General features: G+C 42.7%; 1 protein-coding gene across 2 annotated transcripts in view; it reads left to right on the forward strand.

Annotated features, from left to right (window-relative positions):
- Positions 1–789: 789 nt before the first annotated feature.
- The window catches only part of LOC124114733 (cyclin-dependent kinase 6-like), a 53,239-nt gene continuing 30,234 nt past the window's right edge, over positions 790–23,794 (forward strand). The window contains exons 1-2 of one of the 2 annotated variants that reach the window (XM_046475441.2): positions 790–883; positions 7,564–7,890. In XM_046475441.2, coding sequence (XP_046331397.1) covers positions 7,604–7,890 — 287 coding nt within the window. In that variant the 5' untranslated portion in view covers positions 790–883; positions 7,564–7,603. Of the gene's footprint in view, positions 884–1,030; positions 1,369–7,563; positions 7,891–23,794 lie in introns of those variants that run through there. The other variant, XM_046475442.2, reaches the window with a different exon arrangement.

Raw genomic sequence — 23,794 nt, forward strand, 5'->3', positions numbered from 1 at the left:
TCTAATAGGGAAATATATATGCTCGTGAAAATTGCCGTCTCGGCAAGTTTAAATCAAGTTAAAATACTCACTTTTTTCTCTTATGACTCAAAATTAAATATGCATATATATCAATCTATTCGTTATTGATTTATTTTATTTTATACAAATAATGTCTCACACAAGGAACTGAAAACGTCTAGACAAAGACTGAGGCGAAACAGGTCATGTCACATAGTCTCTCTTAAAACTGCTTCATAGTTAGCAAACAAATAAAAATCATAATTATATTACCGAAGCCACTGTCATGGTGTCAAATATTTGTTGGATAGTCAGTAAAATTAAAAGTTGAATAGAAAGTATTGACAAATGACTGTCTAGTAGATAGAGTGCAACTGACGACCCAGGTAAGAGTCGCTCTGCTCTTAATAGAACTACAAATCATCCCTGTCCCATCTTCGCTACATCGCGACCCAGGGATGTTGAAGCATTCACCGGGACAAAGGCTATCTGAAGATGGGTCTGCCGCGTTTGCCGACACCGGTTCGTAAACCACCTGCCGCAACGGGAAGTTGAAAATAACAATAGCGAAACGAAAACAGAAATATTCAGGAATAGGACTCCGTATCGGAAATCGATCCCAATAAGCCTAGATATAAAAGAAATTCAACATTGTTTCAATTTCTGATAAATAATTGATTAATCCTTACTGTCTTGACAAAGAGACCGCGTAACTTAGAGTGAAAACGAGGTTGTGACCTTTGACTCCGATGGTTGGTGGTAAAAATAACCACCAATCAAGATAAAGCATTGACAGGAAATAGCACACGTGGTACTTCCATACATACTGTACTGACGAGCTGAAGTTCGCGAAAAAAGTTGAAAAATATTCAAGATAAATCGGGTAAGTACACTTTCCTTATAGTATTTCCATAAAACGATGCAGGGGGGTCGTGTGCATCTTTTGCGATAGGATTTGCCCGTCGAAAACCATAAGATCTACGAAATTTTGCTTCGAGCCCTACACCCTTTGAAGTGCTGTGGGCCCGACTGTATTCATTCATACAGATTTGCATACAAGTGTTGACACAATCAGCAAGGGGACCTAAGGAATGTACAGTCACCTTAATCAAAGGGGCACCTGTTAGCCGTTGAAACGTTGTACTCAGACAAAACGACCTGCCAGTTTATACGTGTATATCAGCTATTTGTGTACAGATTTTGTCAAGCTCAAGTCAGAGCGCCGAGGAATTTCCAGTTATCGACCCGTGTGAAGATAGATCTACCGTCGTGTCGATCAGCGTTGTGTGGTCGGAGCATGGGTGTCGTACTTTCGGTCAGGATAAATGTGTGACCACCTTCGCTTGATTGGACATCAACATTGATACCGTAAGATTATTACACATGTTTCAGTATTATATAGTCAGGTATTATGATGACGGAAATGTTCCAGAGCCAGAACCTTGTCAATGTCACACGGTACTGTTGACATTCTCCACAACAATAACGTGACAATACAATCACCGTTTCTCGTGACTTAGTCAAATAGGAATCGAACAACAAGTCGCTCCATGGCGATCTTCATGATAATCATGTACATTGGACTTGAGAACTACATCTATATTTGCGACAATTCGAACCACGAAATATCCTTGAGGACGTTGCTCGAAATAACACATAACAGCAGTACACACAATGATCGGTTCAACATAATCAATGTAGTTGAGGTTAAGATAAAAGCCTTCACTGGGAAATAATTATTCATTTTTAGGTCAATCAGTCAAAGTTCTTCATAGTGGATATGGAATCAGTTTGTTAGAATCTGCTCTAAATTGTCACAAATTTACTTTTACATTAGAATTTACTATATATCTAGATCTAGATCTATTCATTGTGGAAAAACAAGTGAAGTATGAACTAAGAGATGGATTCTGCCAACCTCTATCTTTTAAAGCGACATCATTTCAGTTTAACAGGTCCGATAATTATAATGCCATTCAGCTGACATCTGATCTACTGAGACACTACTTCCTCATAATCTGCGGAATATTTGGCTTTAACTGCAACGTTATTATCATACATGGTTTAGATTGCACAGTTCAGAAATCCAATTTCTAGACAGCCAGTGACACCCGTGTCTAATGAATTTTTTTTTCAGGCATGCAAAATTGTGCTGTCACTACTTGTCTGTGTGTTTGTGAGTGATGCAATTAAGTTTGCACTGATCAAAATGCGACTTACTTTCGCCTCTATGTATTGATTTCCTTGCTGAGGTGTTTAACCTCAAAGGTAAGAAATATGACAGCAGTCATATTGGACTCGACTATTTAAAAGACTTGGAGTGAGAATATCCATCCTATCCATGGCTCAATTACAATTTATCTTAGATGTAATGACTTGCAATTAGTGTTCGGTAAAAGTCTCATCAAGGCATGGAGGCTTGGACCAAACAGCGGTTATTGAAGGATGTGCACAAGTTTAGAATGAGTATGTAAAAATTCATGGTTTTGACATTCATGACCAATATCTATCTCACTATCAGCACAGAGCGGTGGGGAAGCCTTGTCGTTAAAGTGTTTGCTCATCACGCCAAAGACCCGGGTTCGATTCCCACTTGGGTGCGATGTGTGAAGCCCATCACTGGTCTCCCCCGCCATGATATTGCTGGAATATTGCTGGAATATTGCTAAAAGCTGTGTAAAACCAAACTCACTCACCCACTATCAGCACAGTGGTGTGAACTCATGTTTCTTGCAGATTACATGTGAAACATTGTCCAGTGTGATGGACACAGAGAGAAACTTATTCAGTGCTTCAGAACATGGAATCAACTGTCACTCGCTGACAAGAAGGGAGCTGCAATACAATCTCATCACAAATGTCTTTCACTTTATTGAATGAAAAGTTCTGGGCAAGTTGAAATTCAATCTTGCAGGTGATTTTATCTTTGTCAATGTTTTTTTCGGATTAATGTGGAAGATTTTGGCCCCGACACCAGTGTCCAAAAAAACTGCCTGCCTGACTGGTAACTTTTCTGTCAGGATACATGAAATTTTCCCCCACCTGTCCGACTGTCTGGCAGATTATTTTAAGACTACTTATGAATTCAGTTTTATTATAACTGGTTGTAGATTCTTAGTCTGGTTATTTCAACTAAATCAAGGCATGATTTTTCTCTCAACTTTGCGATTTTTCAATGTTCATATTGCCTGAATGTGGGCTGGTAAATTAAAAGATGGGCAGGCAGCACTTATTGGTCACCTGCTCGACTGTCTTGTTGGGTTTTAAAATCATTTCAAACACTGCAGTATTCCCATATACACTCTGGTGTGGTATGGTAGAAGTCATCTGTCAGGTGTGAATATCAGGCTGGCAGATCTAACTCCAGACTCCAAACTCAACTAGCAAGTGATTAATGCATGGTTCATCAACATAATCACTCAGACTTCATGAGGCCGGACAACCAAGGCTTGTATCTTTCAAATTTATCACTGTAGACAGGGAGATAACCCTTGCTATCTGCATGAAGGTGTGTGTTTCAGACCCCACATGTTGAGATGATGGCATCGCCTGAGTGGCAGTACCATGGTGACCACTTCATCCCCCACACAGGGGATGCTGCTAGGGATATCACAGACAGGATGCGATGTTAAGGGGGAATCCTGAATGTTTTTATGATTTAGTCCAGGGACCTCTTGAATCTGTATCTTTTAGTGTTCAGGTTATGGCAAACAAAAACTAATACTTCAATAATTTATTTCAGAAGTCACATTACCACTCGCTTCAGGGAACTGTAAATGCTTCGTCTCTGAAAGTATATGATTTTGATAGAAACAAGCAACTTCATTTAAATGAAAAGGAGCCCCTGGTAAGATAGTCAAGATTTTCCACAGCTACTCCTATCTTAAAATATGTGAACCAGGGCCAGACAATCCTGTGATTGACATGAGCATTGATACATGCAATTAGGATTCGATGACATGCATGAACCAGGACACCAATCCCGTTGCGACAAGCACAGTTTGCTGAAGATCAACTCTAACCTGGATCTTCAAGGGTCTGACCAATATTTTAGAAATGGTACAGTTGTTCAAGTATCTTATCAAGGCATTGTCTATTGTAGATATTCAATCCTAAGACTTCAGAAAATGTAGCCACAGTCCCCAAATTGGAATAAATGATAAATATTATAGTCTTAATAAATTAAATTAACTAATGTAATGGCTTTGCAAAGACAACTCAAGCTTACTTACAACAAGACCAATGAACATGATATTAAAGGAATGGAATGCCATGTTTCGATTCAGTAAGTATTTAGAAAGGAAATCTGTATTTATCTGATATGTATAATGTATATATCTCACTCGAGTGATGTAAACCTGACGCGCTCAAGGGTTTATCTAGACTTGCCCAGAACTTGATATTCGCTCCAAGCCTATAGCAGATGTCAGTGAACATTCCCACATGGGAATAAAAAAGTTCCCAATTCTTGTTAATATAATTATTACTAATCTTATGTCTGTGTAAGATAACTTGTATATCACTGATAACAGGACCATTTATGAGGAAGAGGTTTCAATGCTAAATTTTACTTTATTTGCACACAATAAGTGTCAAAATACCTCAGAATTTTGCAAAATTAGCTTTATCAAAATCCCAATTTCAAAGAAAATTTTGAATTTTTTGGGGGAGTCGATTTGCCTGCCAATGGCATGTCCTGCATTCTGTGGTTTTAAGAGTACAATGGTTAAGAGCAGTAAGCTAGGTAAGAAAGAACAATAAATATGTTTAGAGGTATTGAAGATTTTTTGTCTTTCTTGTCAAATAACACATTTATTTCATCTTGTGACAGCCTGTCACTCATAAAAATATCATTTTTGGCAGGTCATTTGATAAGATATGTATGTTATTTGACAAGAAGAGATATATATCTCCTACTTTGTCTATACCACCAGACATCAGGAAACAAGAGCTTGGACAAAGAAATGGATTTGTTCAATTAGTTATTAATCCCAGAAAATCCACGTTGATCCGTCATGTCTATATCATGATTAGGATGTACATCAGTACAATAGTTTCACTTTGGTTTGTTTATATTACAAATTCTAGAATATACCTTTTCTATTTCCCTATTGACATTTCCCTTAGTCTGATAATCGTCTGCATATTGTATTGGAAGGCTATTTATAGCAAGGGGGCACGGTAGGCCCAGTCGTCTTAGGCGCCGCGATTCGCTGTGCAGTTTCATCCCTTGGGCACGCCAGAAACCTATGATTGTGGGTTCGAATCCCGGTTCGCCCCGATTATGTTTCTAGGTTTGTCAGCACCATACCCGTGCTCGTGGGTTTCACCAAAGTGGTAAACGTCAGAGACCTGCATCACTTCGGGCTTTCCTCCCACATTAAGCTGACACGCCGCGATATAACTGTAATAGTGTTAAAAGCGGCGCTCACTCACTCACTCACTATTTATAGCACTGGTGGTAATAAGGTGGGACCATACACCAACTGTGCGATCCAATACGTATCACGATACCTTGCTCACGATCCGATACATATCGCTATACTTGCATGTGCACTTATCTGTGGTGTGTAAGCCATCTTTTTCATAGACAGGATTGCCAAATACTTTGCACACTAATGATTAACAGTTGGCAGTGTCAAGTATGGTGCAATGGCTAAAAATATATACATTTTCACTAGTAATAAGAGTTTGGTATTACACTTATTCAAGAAAACATTTATGGTAAGAATCAATACTTTTTACTTAGTGTGCAACTGTGATTGATACTTACGACAATCATTTTTTTATCCCCCGCCGCGCGAAAGCGCGAAGCGGGGGATATAGTATTCACGACCGTCCGTACGTCCGTCCGTACGTCCGTCTGTACGTCCGTCCGTACGTCCCACCTGTTTGTTGCCGCGATATCTCAAGAACTAAACACTGGATTGTCTTCATATTTGGAACTATGGTGTATATACAGACTCCGCAGACACCAGTCGGTTTTGGTGACCTTGATCATATTTTCAAGGTCACAGCAGACAAATCTGCTTTTAGAGTTGGAAAACGGTGTTGCCGCGATATCTCAAGAACTAAACACTGGATTGTCTTCATATTTGGAACTATGGTGTATATACAGACTCCGCAGACACCCGTCGGTTTTGGTGACCTTGATCCCATTTTCAAGGTCACAGCAGACAAATCTGCTTTTAGAGTTGGAAAACGGTGTTGCCGCGATATCTCAAGAACTAAACACTGGATTGTCTTCATATTTGGAACTATGGTGTATATACAGACACCGCAGACACCAGTCGGTTTTGGTGACCTTGACCCCATTTTCAAGGTCACAGCAGGCAAATCTGCTTTTAGAGTTGGAAAATGGTGTTGCCGCGATATCTCAAGAACTAAACACTGGATTGTCTTCATATTTGGAACTATGGTGTATATACAGACACCGCAGACACCAGTCGGTTTTGGTGACCTTGACCCCATTTTCAAGGTCACAGCAGGCAAATCTGCTTTTGGAGTTGGAAAACGGTGTTGCCGCGATATCTCAAGAACTAAACACTGGATTGTCTTCATATTTGGAACTATAGTGTATATACAGACTCCGCAGACACCAGTCGGTTTTGGTGACCTTGATCCCATTTTCAAGGTCACAGCAGGCAAATCTGCTTTTAGAGTTGGAAAACGGTGTTGCCGCGATATCTCAAGAACTAAACCTCTCGATTGTCTTCATATTTGGAACTATGGTGTATATACAGACACCGCAGACACCAGTCGTTTTGGTGACCTTGACCCCATTTTCAAGGTCACAGCAGGCAAATCTGCTTTTGGAGTTAGAAAACGGTGTTGCCGCGATATCTCAAGAACTAATCGCTGGATTGTCTTCATATTTGGAACTATAGTGTATATACAGACACCGCATACACCTGTCAGATTTGGTGACCTTGACCCCATTTTCAAGGTCACAGCAGGCAAATCTGTTTTTGGAGTTGGAAAACGGTGTTGCCACAATATCTCAAGAACTAATCGCTGGATTGTCTTCATATTTGGTACTATGGTGTATATGGCGGGGGATATTTCGTCACTCTGTGACAAATACTTGTTTAATTTGTTTTGATTGTTGTTTAACGCTGCAATCAGCAATATTTCAGCTATCTGACAGTGGTCTGTAAATAATCGAGTCTGGACCAGACAATCCAGTGATTCATATTATGACCACTGAATCATGTAATTGTAATGTCAATACATACATCGACCAAGTCAGTGAGTCTGACCACCCGATCCTGTTCGTTGCCTCTTACGACAAGCGTAGTCGCCTTTTACAGTATGGAATACTGCATAGAATAACATAAAACTTACTGCATCAACACATATTTCAGCGTTCATAAACGGATAAACGTCTTCACAGGTTTACAACAATAGTAGCACTTTTATTGCTTTATGGAACAGTGCCCAGCTGATATGATCGATGGAAAGTCACAACGAACTAAATCCATTTGATAATGCATGTATCCTATTAGTTAATAGTTCAACAGATATATTTTTTGTCTCAATGGAGAACCTTTTATCTTCTTCCAGAAACTGCTACCATGGATGCCAATTGTTGACGATGTAAGCAATGAAAACAGCAGCAGCTTCCAAATACCATGTTAATCAAAATGAGTCGTCTAATCGGACGCGGAGTCGTCGAGACAGTAGTGAGAAGAAGTATGAGGAGGTAGCAGTGGTCGGTAATGGGGCGTACGGGACCGTGTACAAGGCCCGAGACCTCAAGTGTGATGGGCAGTTTGTTGCCATGAAGAAGATTAGGATCTCCAACACAGAAGAGGGCATGCCCATGAGCGCCATCAGGGAGATTGCTTTACTCAAACAGCTGGAGAAATATGAACATGAAAATATTGTCAGGTATGTGTTCTGTTACAATAGCTTAATAATAATAATAATGTTGGAAAATCAATTACTTTCGAAATCAGTTAGACATCTTTCAGTGGCATTTAGAAGTTGGTGTGATAAAGTAAGACGAGTTCTATGGATGAACAACTTCTTTATTACAATTAGTGCGACGTTTCGGTGTAGATCCTAACAAGCAAGGGCTTGCTTGATAAAGGTGTTAGGATCTACACCGAAACGTCGCACTAATTGTAATAAAGAAGTTGTTCATTCATAGAACTTGTCTTACTTTCAGTCAGACGTGTTAATAATTTGACAGAGCTCCAGATAACTTTTTGACCAATTGAGTTTTTACTCGAAGTGATCTATTGTAATTGGGTTATTACATTTTTTGTTGGGTAACCAATATTTTTTCAACGTCTGTTCATCACTTTATTGCGTTTTTCCCAAAATGAGTAAACATTTTGAGATTTTACATGTTTAAAATATAATTAAATAATGTTTTAGATGTATATAAAGATTCTAAGTATGGGCTTGACTCGGAAAGTAAATTAGCTTGTAATTGTGTTTAGGAAATTAGCACCATTGTACGCATGCTGAAAAAACTTCATTAGGTGATTACGCATGCTGTTTTTATACGTTTGAGTGTTCCGCACTGTATGTTTCTGTACGCAAGTTAATTGAAAGTAATTGGGTTTTGAATATTTTGAGAGGTTGGGGGGGGTACTTTACGCAAATAAGCAGCTTACCAATAGTTCTGATTTGACGCTTTACACGACTGTTGCATGTTTTGCAACACAGACTCATTTCTTGTTAAATATGCCTTGATTTACTTGTACTCATCATGGTTGGCCAAGATACATTGACTTCAGACATTCAATGTTTATCAAACTATATCCTAGAAAAAGAACCCCACTAATAATCTATCACATATTATTCATCAGAACAGCATTATTATTTACCCATATTTTATTATTACTGACCAGGGTATGTGGGTCAAATAGAGCCAGGAGGTGTCATGAACACAACAGGTGTAGGTTGAATATCCATTGTTAACGTGGTTAGGGTGTAGGTGCAATAGCTGTGTATATTACAGGGCATGTGGTCACGGGAGGCCCAGTCATCTAAGGTGCTGCAATTTGCTGTGTACAGTTGCGTTGCTTGGACATGCAAGAAACCTATAATTGTTGGTTCAAATCCCAATCGCCCTGATTTTGTTTCTTCGTCAGAACTATACAGTGATTTATCAAGGACTGTTCAAAGGCCGATATTCAGCCCCAAGTCTGCAGCAAATGTCATTAAAAATTCCAAATTGGAATTTGATAAGTTCCCAATTCATGTTACAGTTTTAACGGATGTTATGTCTTTGTAGAGTTGACTTGTATAGAGTCCTTGAAAATAAGGACTAATAACAATCCCAATTTTGACACAAAGAAACAATTGTTTTCTCAATTTGCATGCCATGGGCTCTTACTTTGGAATCCTATATATGTGACTGCCATATCTCCTGTGTTTTACCATAGTGGTCACTGGTAAGGCCTGCATCACTTCGGCTTTCCTCCCACATCAAGCTGACCTGTGGTGATATAACAGAAATTCTCTTCAAAATGGCGTTAAACCCAACTCACTCATTCTGGGCCCACTTGCACAAAGCGATTTTAGCGCTAAGACTATTGTAAGCCTGTGTTTAAGTATGGGAGTTACGATCATCTTAGTGCTAAGATCACTTTGTGCAAGTGAGCCCTGGAGTCTGGAATCCCAGCATTGCTCCTCATTATCTGTGAGGCATGAAGTCAGTTACATGCAGCTGTAGGGCTGTAGAGTGATTGTTTCCACGTCCTGCTCCTGCGGGAAAGTGTGCATGCACATGACATGCCCCGAAGCATAGGCCAACACATGACACCTTCATTAACCTCCCAGATGGGAGCGCCCTGTGAAGATCCGGGTTACAATACGTCTTCAGCAACCCATGCTTGCTGTAAGAGGTAACTTTGCTTGTCGTAAGGGGCGACTTACAGGATTTGGTGGTCAGACTCGCTGACTTGGTTGATTGTCTGGTACAGACTCGATTATTTACAGACCGCCATCATGCCAATGCAAAGCTTTGAAGTAGCCTTCAGTACTTGACAGTCATGCATGCACTGAAGTTGACTGAAGTTACATCATTATGAAACATATAAAGTCAGAAAGAAATGTGAACATTTGTCACTTATAGTGTAACCATAGAGTTTGCCATTAAACAATATAGTCACGTGACTAATCACGGGGTCGGGTAGTCCTACGGGTACCTGGGTCCTACTCAGTACCCACGCAAGTCGAGAACCCGCGTTACCCCTCCCAGCCCTAGTGTGTAGGGCATCATGAATAATCAGTGTGGTTAGCAATGGTAAGAGGTTTAACATAAACTTTCAATTTGTATTTCCAATACAAATTACAGATAAAGATAGCGATATGGTGATTCAAGCATTGCAGTGTTGGGTTCCATAGTCAGATCCGTTAAGTCAAAGAGGGTGCTGATAACACTGGATTAACATGCTCTCGGGTTGGCTGTACAAGAGCCATATATCGGAAAGAGCAAAAGGCTTAAATAATGATCAACTTGATTCCGAACATGCTGAATATACTGAAACATTAACATGCCAACTTGAAAGTGTTGGATCAGTCACTGATTACATGTGTGACATTCATGCATCACTGGTTACATATGTGACATTCATGCATCACTGGTTACATATGTGACATTCATGTGTCCATGGTTACATATGTGACATTCATGCGTCACTGGTTACATATGTGACATTCATGTGTCCATGGTTACATATGTGACATTCATGTGTCCATGGTTACATATGTGACATTCATGTGTCCATGGTTACATATGTGACATTCATGTCTCCATGGTTACATATGTGACATTCATGCGTCGCTGGTTACATATGTGACATTCATGCATCACTGGTTACATGTGTGACATTCATATGTCCATGGTTACATATGTGACATTCATGTGTCCATGGTTACATATGTGACATTCATGTGTCACTGGTTACATATATGACATTCATGCATCACTGGTTACATGTGTGACATTCATGTGTCCATGGCTACATATGTGACATTCATGTGTCCATGGTTACATATGTGATATTCAGTTGCCAATGGTTACATATGCAACATTCATGTGTCCATGGTTACATATGTGACATTCATGTGTCCATGGTTACATATGTGACATTCATGCGTCACTGGTTATATATGTGACATTCATGTATCACTGGTTACATATGTGACATTCATGCATCACTGGTTACATATGTGACATTCATGCGTCCATGGTTACATATGTGACATTCATGTGTCCATGGTTACATATGTGACATTCATGTGTCCATGGTTACATATGTGACATTCATGCGTCCATGGTTACATATGTGACATTCATGTGTCCATGGTTATATGTGTGACATTCATGCGTCCATGGTTACATATGTGACATTCATGCATCACTGGTTACATATGTGACATTCAAGTGTCACTGGTTATATATGTGACATTCATGCATCACTGGTTACATATGTGACATTCATGCATCACTGGTTACATATGTGACATTCATGTGTCCATGGTTACATATGTGACATTCATGTGTCCATGCTTACATATGTGACATTCAGTTGCCCATGGTTACATATGTGACATTCATGTGTCCATGGTTACATATGTGACATTCATGTGTCCATGGGTATATGTGTGACATTCATGCGTCCATGGTTACATATGTGACATTCATGCATCACTGGTTACATATGTGACATTCAATTGTCACTGGTTATATATGTGACATTCATGCATCACTGGTTACATATGTGACATTCATGCATCACTGGTTATATATGTGACATTCATGTGTCCATGGTTACATATGTGACATTCATGTGTCACTGGTTCCATATGTGACATTCATGCATCACTGGTTATATATGTGACATTCATGTGTCCATGGTTATATGTGTGACATTCATGCATCTCTGGTAACATATGTGACATTCATGCATCACTGGTTATATATGTGACATTCATGTGTCCATGGTTACATATGTGACATTCATGTGTCACTGGTTACATATGTGACATTCATGCATCACTGGTTACATATGTGACATTCATGTGTCCATGGTTATATGTGTGACATTCATGTGTCCATGGTTATATATGTGACATTCATGCATCACTGGTTACATATGTGACATTCATGCGTCCATGGTTATATGTGTGACATTCATGTGTCCATGGTTATATGTGTGACATTCATGTGTCCATGGTTATATGTGTGACATTCATGTGTCCATGGTTACATATGTGACATTCATGTGTCCATGGTTATATGTGTGACATTCATGTGTCCATGGTTATATGTGTGACATTCATGTGTCCATGGTTACATATGCAACATTCATGCATCTCTGGTTACATATGTGATATTCAGTTGCCCATTGTTACATATGCAACATTCATGTGTCCATGGTTACATATGTGACATTCATGTGTCCATGGTTTCATATGCAACATTCACGCATCACTGGTTTCAAATGCAACATTCACGCATCACTGGTTACATATGTGACATTCATGTGTCACATAGTCTTAAAATTGTCTGCCAGACAATTGGGCAGATGGAGGAAAATTTCATGCAACCTGAGAGAAAAATTACCAGCCACAGGCAGCCGAGCAGGCAGATATTTCCGACACTGCACGGGTCACTAGTTACATATGTAAGGTTAAAGTGCCCTGTCACGCCGTCATTGTGTAATGATCTTTTTCCGCTTCATTTTACTTTGCAAGGGATCGGTGATCTAGTAAGTTGTTGACGGAAAATGTGTAGCCATGTGTAGCCATGATCGCGATGCAATCCCTCTGTGATCACGCCGACCATCAAGGCATGGATATTGATCTGATATGACTGAATGTGGGTCTGTGTGCCACTACCTCCACGACTCCACTGCTCGTGCTTGCACAGCACAATAGCATGCCCCGCCCACAAACACATCTACGGTGCTGTCACAACATTAGCACACACCCCCCCCTCCCCCTTTCAGAGACAAAGGTCCTGTCACAAGTCAAGAGAAAGTCGTACTGAGACATCTACTACAAGAGCCCGAGACACATGTCAGGGTCTTGTCACAACTGAACAGTAGGTCCCCTCCCCCACACACATCTACTACCACTACCAGAGACAGGGTTTACCCACTAAATCATAGTAGAGGTCCTGCCACAACACTACAGTAGGACACACATCTACTACCACTACCAGATACAGGTTTTAGCCACTATATCATAGTAGAGCTCCTGCCACAACACTACAGTAGGACACACATCTACTACCACTACCAGAGACAGGGTTCAGCCACTATATCAAATTACGGTCCTGCCACAACACTACAGTAGGACACACATCTACTACCACTACCAGAGACAGGGTTCAGCCACTATATCAAATTACGGTCCTGCCACAACACTACAGTAGGACACACACATCTACTACCACTACCAGAGACAGGGTTTAGCCACTATATCATAGTAGAGATCCTGTCACAACACTACAGTAGGACACACACATCTACTACCACTACCAGAGACAGGGTTTAGCCACTATATCATAGTAGAGGTCCTGCCACAACACTACAGTAGGACATACATCTACTTCCACTACCAGAGACAGGGTTTAGCCACTATATCATAGTCGAGGTCCTGCCACACCACTACAGTAGGACACACACATCTACTACATGTACCACTACAAGAGACAGGGTTTAGCCACTATATCATAGTAGAGGTCCTGCCACAACACTACAGTAGGACACACATCTACTACCACTACCAGAGACAGGGTTCAGCCACTATATCAAATTACGGTCCTGCCACAACACTACAGTAGGACACACACATCTACTACCACTACCAGATACAGGTTTTAGCCACTATATCATAGTAGAGGTCCTGCCACAACACTACAGTAGGACACACATCTACTACCACTACCAGAGACAGGGTTCAGCCACTATATCAAATTACGGTCCTGCCACAACACTACAGTAGGACACACACATCTACTACCACTACCAGAGACAGGGTTTAGCCACTATATCATAGTAGAGATCCTGTCACAACACTACAGTAGGACACACACATCTACTACCACTACCAGAGACAGGGTTTAGCCACTATATCATAGTAGAGGTCCTGCCACAACACTACAGTAGGACATACATCTACTTCCACTACCAGAGACAGGGTTTAGCCACTATATCATAGTCGAGGTCCTGCCACACCACTACAGTAGGACACACACATCTACTACATGTACCACTACAAGAGACAGGGTTTAGCCACTATATCATAGTAGAGGTCCTGCCACAACACTACAGTAGGACACACATCTACTACCACTACCAGAGACAGGGTTCAGCGACTGTATCATAGTAGAGGTCCTGCCACAACACTACAGTAGGACACACATCTACTACCACTACCAGAGACAGGGTTTAGCCACTCTATCATAGTAGATGTCCTGCCACAACACTACAGTAGGACACACATCTACTACCACTACCAGAGACAGGGTTTAGCCACTGTATCATAGTAGAGGTCCTGCCACAACACTACAGTAGGACACACATCTACTACCACTACCAGAGACAGGGTTTAGCCACTGTATCATAGTAGAGGTCCTGCCACAACACTACAGTAGGACACACATCTACTACCACTACCAGAGACAGGGTTTAGCCACTGTATCATAGTAGAGGTCCTGCCACAACACTACAGTAGGACACACACATCTACTACCACTACCAGAGACAGGGTTTAGCCACTCTATCATAGTAGATGTCCTGCCACAACACTACAGTAGGACACACATCTACTACCACTACCAGAGACAGGGTTTAGCCACTGTATCATAGTAGAGGTCCTGCCACAACACTACAGTAGGACACACATCTACTACCACTACCAGAGACAGGGTTTAGCCACTGTATCATAGTAGAGGTCCTGCCACAACACTACAGTAGGACACACATCTACTACCACTACCAGAGACAGGGTTTAGCCACTATATCATAGTAGAGATCCTGCCACAACACTACAGTAGGACACATATCTACTACCACTAACAGAGACAGGGTTTAGCCACTGTATCATAGTAGAGATCCTGCCACAACATTACAGTAGGACACACACATCTACTACCACTACCAGAGACAGGGTTCAGCCACTATATCATAGTAGAGGTCCTGCCACACCACTACAGTTAGACACACACATCTACTTCCACTACCAGAGACAGGGTTTAGCCACTATATCATAGTAGAGGTCCTGCCACACCACTACAGTTAGACACACACATCTACTTCCACTACCAGAGACAGGGTTTAGCCACTATATCATAGTAGAGGTCCTGCCACACCACTACAGTAGGACACACACATCTACTACATGTACCACTACAAGAGACAGGGTTTAGCCACTATATCATAGTAGAGGTGCTGCCACAACACTACAGATAGACACACGTCTACTTCCACTACCAGAGACAGGGTTTAGCCACTATATCATAGTACAGGTCCTGCCACAACAATACAGTAGGACACACATCTGTTACCACTACCAGAGACAGGGTTTACCAACTATATCATAGTAGATGTCCTGCCACAACACTCCAGTAGGTCTCCCACACACATCTACTACCACTACCAGAGACAGGGTTTAGCCACTATATCATAGTAGAGGTCCTGCCACAACACTACAGTAGGACACACATCTACTACCACTACCAGAGACAGGGTTTAGCCACTATATCATAGTAGATGTCCTGCCACAACACTACAGTAGGACACACATCTACTACCTCTACCAGAGACAGGGTTTAGCCACTCTATCATAGTAGATGTCCTGCCACAACACTACAGTAGGACACACATCTACTACCACTACCAGAGACAGGGTTTAGCCACACTATCATAGTAGAGGTCCTGCCACAACACTACAGTAGGACACACATCTACTACCACTACCAGAGACAGGGTTTACCAACTATATCATAGTAGAGGTCCTGCCACAACACTCCAGTAGGTCTCCCACACACATCTACTACCACTACCAGAGACAGGGTTTAGCCACTATATCATAGTAGAGGTCCTGCCACAACACTACAGTAGGACACACATCTACTTCCACTACCAGAGACAGGGTCTAGCCACTATATCATAGTAGATGTCCTGCCACAACACTAAAGTATGACACACATCTACTACCACTACCAGAGACAGGGTTTAGCCACTCTATCATAGTAGAGGTCCTGCCACAACACTACAGTAGGACACACATCTACTTCCACTACCAGAGACAGTGTCTAGCCACTATATCATAGTAGATGTCCTGCCACAACACTACAGTAGGACACACATCTACTTCCACTACCAGAGACAGGGTTTAGCCACTGTATCATAGTAGAGGTCCTGCCACAACACTACAGTAGGACACACATCTACTACCACTACCAGAGACAGGGTTTAGCCACTATATCATAGTAGAGGTCCTGCCACAACACTACAGTAGGACACACATCTACTTCCACTACCAGAGACAGGGTTTAGCCACTATATCATAGTAGAGGTCCTGCCACAACACTACAGTAGGACACACATCTACTTCCACTACAAGAGACAGGGTTTAGCCACTGTATCATAGTAGATGTCCTGCCACAACACTACAGTAGGACACACATCTACTACCACTACCAGAGACAGGGTTTAGCCACTCTATCATAGTAGAGCTCCTGCCACAACACTACAGTAGGACACACATCTACTACCACTACCAGAGACAGGGTTTAGCCACTCTATCATAGTAGAGGTCCTGCCACAACACTACAGTAGGACATACATCTACTTCCACTACCAGAGACAGGGTTTAGCCACTATATCATAGTAGAGGTCCTGCCACAACACTACAGTTAGACACACATCTACTACCACTAACAGAGACAGGGTTAGCCACTATATCATAGTAGAGGTCCTGCCACAACACTACAGTAAGACACACATCTACTACCACTAACAGAGACAGGGTTTAGCCACTATATCATAGTAGAGGTCCTGCCACAACACTACAGTAGGACACACATCTACTACCACTACCAGAGACAGGGTTTAGCCACTATATCATAGTAGAGGTCCTGCCACAACACTACAGTAGGACACACATCTACTACCACTACCAGAGACAGGGTTTAGCCACTATACCATACTAGAGGTCCTGCCACAACACTACAGTTAGACACACATCTACTTCCACTACCAGAGACAGGGTTAGCCACTTTATCATAGTAGAGGTCCTGCCACAACACTACAGTAGGACACACATCTACTTCCACTACCAGAGACAGGGTTTAGCCACTGTATCATAGTAGAGGTCCTGCCACAACATTACAGTAGGACACACATCTACTTCCACTACCAGAGACAGGGTTAGCCACTATATCATAGTAGAGGTCCTGCCACAACACTACAGTAGGACACACATCTACTACCACTACCAGAGACAGGGTTTAGCCACTATATCATAGTAGAGGTCCTGCCACAACACTACAGTAGGACACACATCTACTTCCACTACCAGAGACAGGGTTTAGCCACTCTATCATAGTAGATGTCCTGCCACAACACTACAGTAGGACACACATCTACTACCAGAGACAGGGTTTAGCAACTATATCATTAGAGGTCCTGCCACAACACTACAGTAGGACACACATCTACTACCACTACCAGAGACAGGGTCTAGCCACTATATCATAGTAGATGTCCTGCCACAACACTACAGTTAGACACACATCTACTTCCACTACCAGAGACAGGGTTTAGCCACTATATCATAATAGAGGTCCTGCCACAACACTACAGTAGGACACACATCTACTACCACTACCAGAGACAGGGTTCAGCCACTATATCATAGTAAAGGTCCTGCCACAACACTACAGTAGGACACACATCTACTTCCACTACCAGAGACAGGGTTTAGCCACTATATCATAGTAGAGGTCCTGCCACAACACTACAGTAGGACACGCATCTACTACCACTACCAGAGACAGGGTTTAGCCACTATATCATAGTAGAGGTCCTGCCACAACACTACAGTAGGACACACATCTACTACCACTACCAGAGACAGGGTTTAGCCACTGTATCATAGTAGAGGTCCTGCCACAACAGTACAGTAGGACACACATCTACTTCCACTACCAGAGACAGGGTTTACCAACTATATCATAGTAGATGTCCTGCCACAACACTCCAGTAGGTCTCCCACACACATCTACTACCACTACCAGAGACAGGGTTTAGCCACTATATCATAGTAGAGGTCCTGCCACAACACTACAGTAGGACACACATCTACTACCACTACCAGAGACAGGGTTTAGCCACTATATCATAGTAGATGTCCTGCCACAACACTACAGTAGGAAACACATCTACTACCTCTACCAGAGACAGGGTTTAGCCACTCTATCATAGTAGATGTCCTGCCACAACACTACAGTAGGACACACATCTACTACCACTACCAGAGACAGGGTTTACCAACTATATCATAGTAGAGGTCCTGCCACAACACTCCAGTAGGTCTCCCACACACATCTACTACCACTACCAGAGACAGGGTTTAGCCACTATATCATAGTAGAGGTCCTGCCACAACACTACAGTAGGACATACATCTACTTCCACTACCAGAGACAGGGTTTAGCCACTATATCATAGTAGAGGTCCTGCCACAACACTACAGTTAGACACACATCTACTACCACTAACAGAGACAGGGTTAGCCACTATATCATAGTAGAGGTCCTGCCACAACACTACAGTAAGACACACATCTACTACCACTAACAGAGACAGGGTTTAGCCACTATATCATAGTAGAGGTCCTGGCACAACACTACAGTTTGACACACATCTACTACCACTAACAGAGACAGGGTTTAGCCACTATATCATAGTAGAGGTCCTGCCACAACACTACAGTAGGACACACATCTACTACCACTACCAGAGACAGGGTTTAGCCACTATATCATAGTAGAGGTCCTGCCACAACACTACAGTAGGACACACATCTACTACCACTACCAGAGACAGGGTTTAGCCACTATACCATACTAGAGGTCCTGCCACAACACTACAGTTAGACACACATCTACTTCCACTACCAGAGACAGGGTTTAGCCACTTTATCATAGTAGAGGTCCTGCCACAACACTACAGTAGGACACACATCTACTTCCACTACCAGAGACAGGGTCTAGCCACTATATCATAGTAGATGTCCTGCCACAACACTAAAGTATGACACACATCTACTACCACTACCAGAGACAGGGTTTAGCCACTCTATCATAGTAGAGGTCCTGCCACAACACTACAGTAGGACACACATCTACTTCCACTACCAGAGACAGTGTCTAGCCACTATATCATAGTAGATGTCCTGCCACAACACTACAGTAGGACACACATCTACTTCCACTACCAGAGACAGGGTTTAGCCACTGTATCATAGTAGAGGTCCTGCCACAACACTACAGTAGGACACACATCTACTACCACTACCAGAGACAGGGTTTAGCCACTATATCATAGTAGAGGTCCTGCCACAACACTACAGTAGGACACACATCTACTTCCACTACCAGAGACAGGGTTTAGCCACTATATCATAGTAGAGGTCCTGCCACAACACTACAGTAGGACACACATCTACTTCCACTACAAGAGACAGGGTTTAGCCACTGTATCATAGTAGATGTCCTGCCACAACACTACAGTAGGACACACATCTACTACCACTACCAGAGACAGGGTTTAGCCACTCTATCATAGTAGAGCTCCTGCCACAACACTACAGTAGGACACACATCTACTACCACTACCAGAGACAGGGTTTAGCCACTCTATCATAGTAGAGGTCCTGCCACAACACTACAGTAGGACATACATCTACTTCCACTACCAGAGACAGGGTTTAGCCACTATATCATAGTAGAGGTCCTGCCACAACACTACAGTTAGACACACATCTACTACCACTAACAGAGACAGGGTTAGCCACTATATCATAGTAGAGGTCCTGCCACAACACTACAGTAAGACACACATCTACTACCACTAACAGAGACAGGGTTTAGCCACTATATCATAGTAGAGGTCCTGCCACAACACTACAGTAGGACACACATCTACTACCACTACCAGAGACAGGGTTTAGCCACTATATCATAGTAGAGGTCCTGCCACAACACTACAGTAGGACACACATCTACTACCACTACCAGAGACAGGGTTTAGCCACTATACCATACTAGAGGTCCTGCCACAACACTACAGTTAGACACACATCTACTTCCACTACCAGAGACAGGGTTAGCCACTTTATCATAGTAGAGGTCCTGCCACAACACTACAGTAGGACACACATCTACTTCCACTACCAGAGACAGGGTTTAGCCACTGTATCATAGTAGAGGTCCTGCCACAACATTACAGTAGGACACACATCTACTTCCACTACCAGAGACAGGGTTAGCCACTATATCATAGTAGAGGTCCTGCCACAACACTACAGTAGGACACACATCTACTACCACTACCAGAGACAGGGTTTAGCCACTATATCATAGTAGAGGTCCTGCCACAACACTACAGTAGGACACACATCTACTTCCACTACCAGAGACAGGGTTTAGCCACTCTATCATAGTAGATGTCCTGCCACAACACTACAGTAGGACACACATCTACTACCAGAGACAGGGTTTAGCAACTATATCATTAGAGGTCCTGCCACAACACTACAGTAGGACACACATCTACTACCACTACCAGAGACAGGGTCTAGCCACTATATAATAGTAGATGTCCTGCCACAACACTACAGTTAGACACACATCTACTTCCACTACCAGAGACAGGGTTTAGCCACTATATCATAATAGAGGTCCTGCCACAACACTACAGTAGGACACACATCTACTACCACTACCAGAGACAGGGTTCAGCCACTATATCATAGTAAAGGTCCTGCCACAACACTACAGTAGGACACACATCTACTTCCACTACCAGAGACAGGGTTTAGCCACTATATCATAGTAGAGGTCCTGCCACAACACTACAGTAGGACACGCATCTACTACCACTACCAGAGACAGGGTTTAGCCACTATATCATAGTAGAGGTCCTGCCACAACACTACAGTAGGACACACATCTACTACCACTACCAGAGACAGGGTTTAGCCACTGTATCATAGTAGAGGTCCTGCCACAACAGTACAGTAGGACACACATCTACTTCCACTACCAGAGACAGGGTTTAGCCACTATATCATAGTAGAGGTCCTGCCACAACACTACAGTAGGACACACATCTACTTCCACTACCAGAGACAGGGTTTAGCCGCTATATCATAGTAGAGGTCCTGCCACAACACTACAGTTAGACACACACATCTACTACCACTACCAGAGACAGGGTTTAGCCACTTTATCATAGTAGAGGTCCTGCCACAACACTACAGTAGGTCACACAAATCTACTACCACTACCAGAGACAGGGTTTAGCCACTGTATCATAGTAGAGGTCCTGCCACAACACTACAGTAGGACACACATCTACTTCCACTACCACAGACAGGGTTTAGCCACTGTATCATAGTAGAGGTCCTGCCACAACACTACAGTAGGACACACACATCTACTACCACTACCAGAGACAGGGTTTAGCCACTCTATCATAGTAGATGTCCTGCCACAACACTACAGTAGGACACACATCTACTACCACTACCAGAGACAGGGTTAGCCACTTTATCATAGTAGAGGTCCTGCCACAACACTACAGTAGGACACACATCTACTTCCACTACCAGAGACAGGGTTCAGCCACTATATCATAGTAGAGGTCCTGCCACAACACTACAGTAGGACACCCATCTACTACCACTACCAGAGACAGGGTTTAGCCACTATATCATAGTAGAGGTCCTGCCACAACACTACAGTAGGACACACATCTACTACCACTACCAGAGACAGGGTTTAGCCACTGTATCATAGTAGAGGTCCTGCCACAACAGTACAGTAGGACACACATCTACTTCCACTACCAGAGACAGGGTTTAGCCACTATATCATAGTAGAGGTCCTGCCACAACACTACAGTAGGACACACATCTACTTCCACTACCAGAGACAGGGTTTAGCCACTATATCATAGTAGAGGTCCTGCCACAACACTACAGTTAGACACACACATCTACTACCACTACCAGAGACAGGGTTTAGCCACTCTATCATAGTAGAGGTCCTGCCACAACAGTACAGTAGGACACACATCTACTTCCACTACCAGAGACAGGGTTTAGCCACTATATCATAGAAGAGGTCCTGCCACAACACTACAGTAGGACACACATCTACTTCCACTACCAGAGACAGGGTTTAGCCACTATATCATAGTAGAGGTCCTGCCACAACACTACAGTTAGACACACACATCTACTACCACTACCAGAGACAGGGTTTAGCCACTCTATCATAGTAGATGTCCTGCCACAACACTACAGTAGGACACACATCTACTTCCACTACCAGAGACAGTGTCTAGCCACTATATCATAGTAGATGTCCTGCCACAACACTACAGTAGGACACACATCTACTTCCACTACCAGAGACAGGGTTTAGCCACTGTATCATAGTAGAGGTCCTGCCACAACACTACAGTAGGACACACATCTATTTCCACTACCAGAGACAGGGTTTAGCCACTATATCATAGTAGAGGTCCTGCCACAACACTACAGTTAGACACACACATCTACTACCACTACCAGAGACAGGGTTTAGCCACTCTATCATAGTAGATGTCCTGCCACAACACTACAGTAGGACACACATCTACTTCCACTACCAGAGACAGTGTCTAGCCACTATATCATAGTAGATGTCCTGCCACAACACTACAGTAGGACACACATCTACTTCCACTACCAGAGACAGGGTTTAGCCACTGTATCATAGTAGAGGTCCTGCCACAACACTACAGTAGGACACACATCTACTACCACTACCAGAGACAGGGTTTAGCCACTATATCATAGTAGAGGTCCTGCCACAACACTACAGTAGGACACACATCTACTACCACTACCAGAGACAGGGTTTAGCCACTCTATCATAGTAGAGGTCCTGCCACAACACTACAGTAGGACATACATCTACTTCCACTACCAGAGACAGGGTTTAGCCACTATATCATAGTAGAGGTCCTGCCACAACACTACAGTTAGACACACATCTACTACCACTAACAGAGACAGGGTTAGCCACTATATCATAGTAGAGGTCCTGCCACAACACTACAGTAAGACACACATCTACTACCACTAACAGAGACAGGGTTTAGCCACTATATCATAGTAGAGGTCCTGCCACAACACTACAGTAGGACACACATCTACTACCACTACCAGAGACAGGGTTTAGCCACTATATCATAGTAGAGGTCCTGCCACAACACTACAGTAGGACACACATCTACTACCACTACCAGAGACAGGGTTTAGCCACTATACCATACTAGAGGTCCTGCCACAACACTACAGTTAGACACACATCTACTTCCACTACCAGAGACAGGGTTAGCCACTTTATCATAGTAGAGGTCCTGCCACAACACTACAGTAGGACACACATCTACTTCCACTACCAGAGACAGGGTTTAGCCACTGTATCATAGTAGAGGTCCTGCCACAACATTACAGTAGGACACACATCTACTTCCACTACCAG

Source organism: Haliotis rufescens, unplaced genomic scaffold, assembly GCF_023055435.1.
Source record: "Haliotis rufescens isolate VD_foot unplaced genomic scaffold, xgHalRufe1.0.p SCAF_4, whole genome shotgun sequence".
Lineage (NCBI taxonomy): Eukaryota > Metazoa > Mollusca > Gastropoda > Lepetellida > Haliotidae > Haliotis > Haliotis rufescens.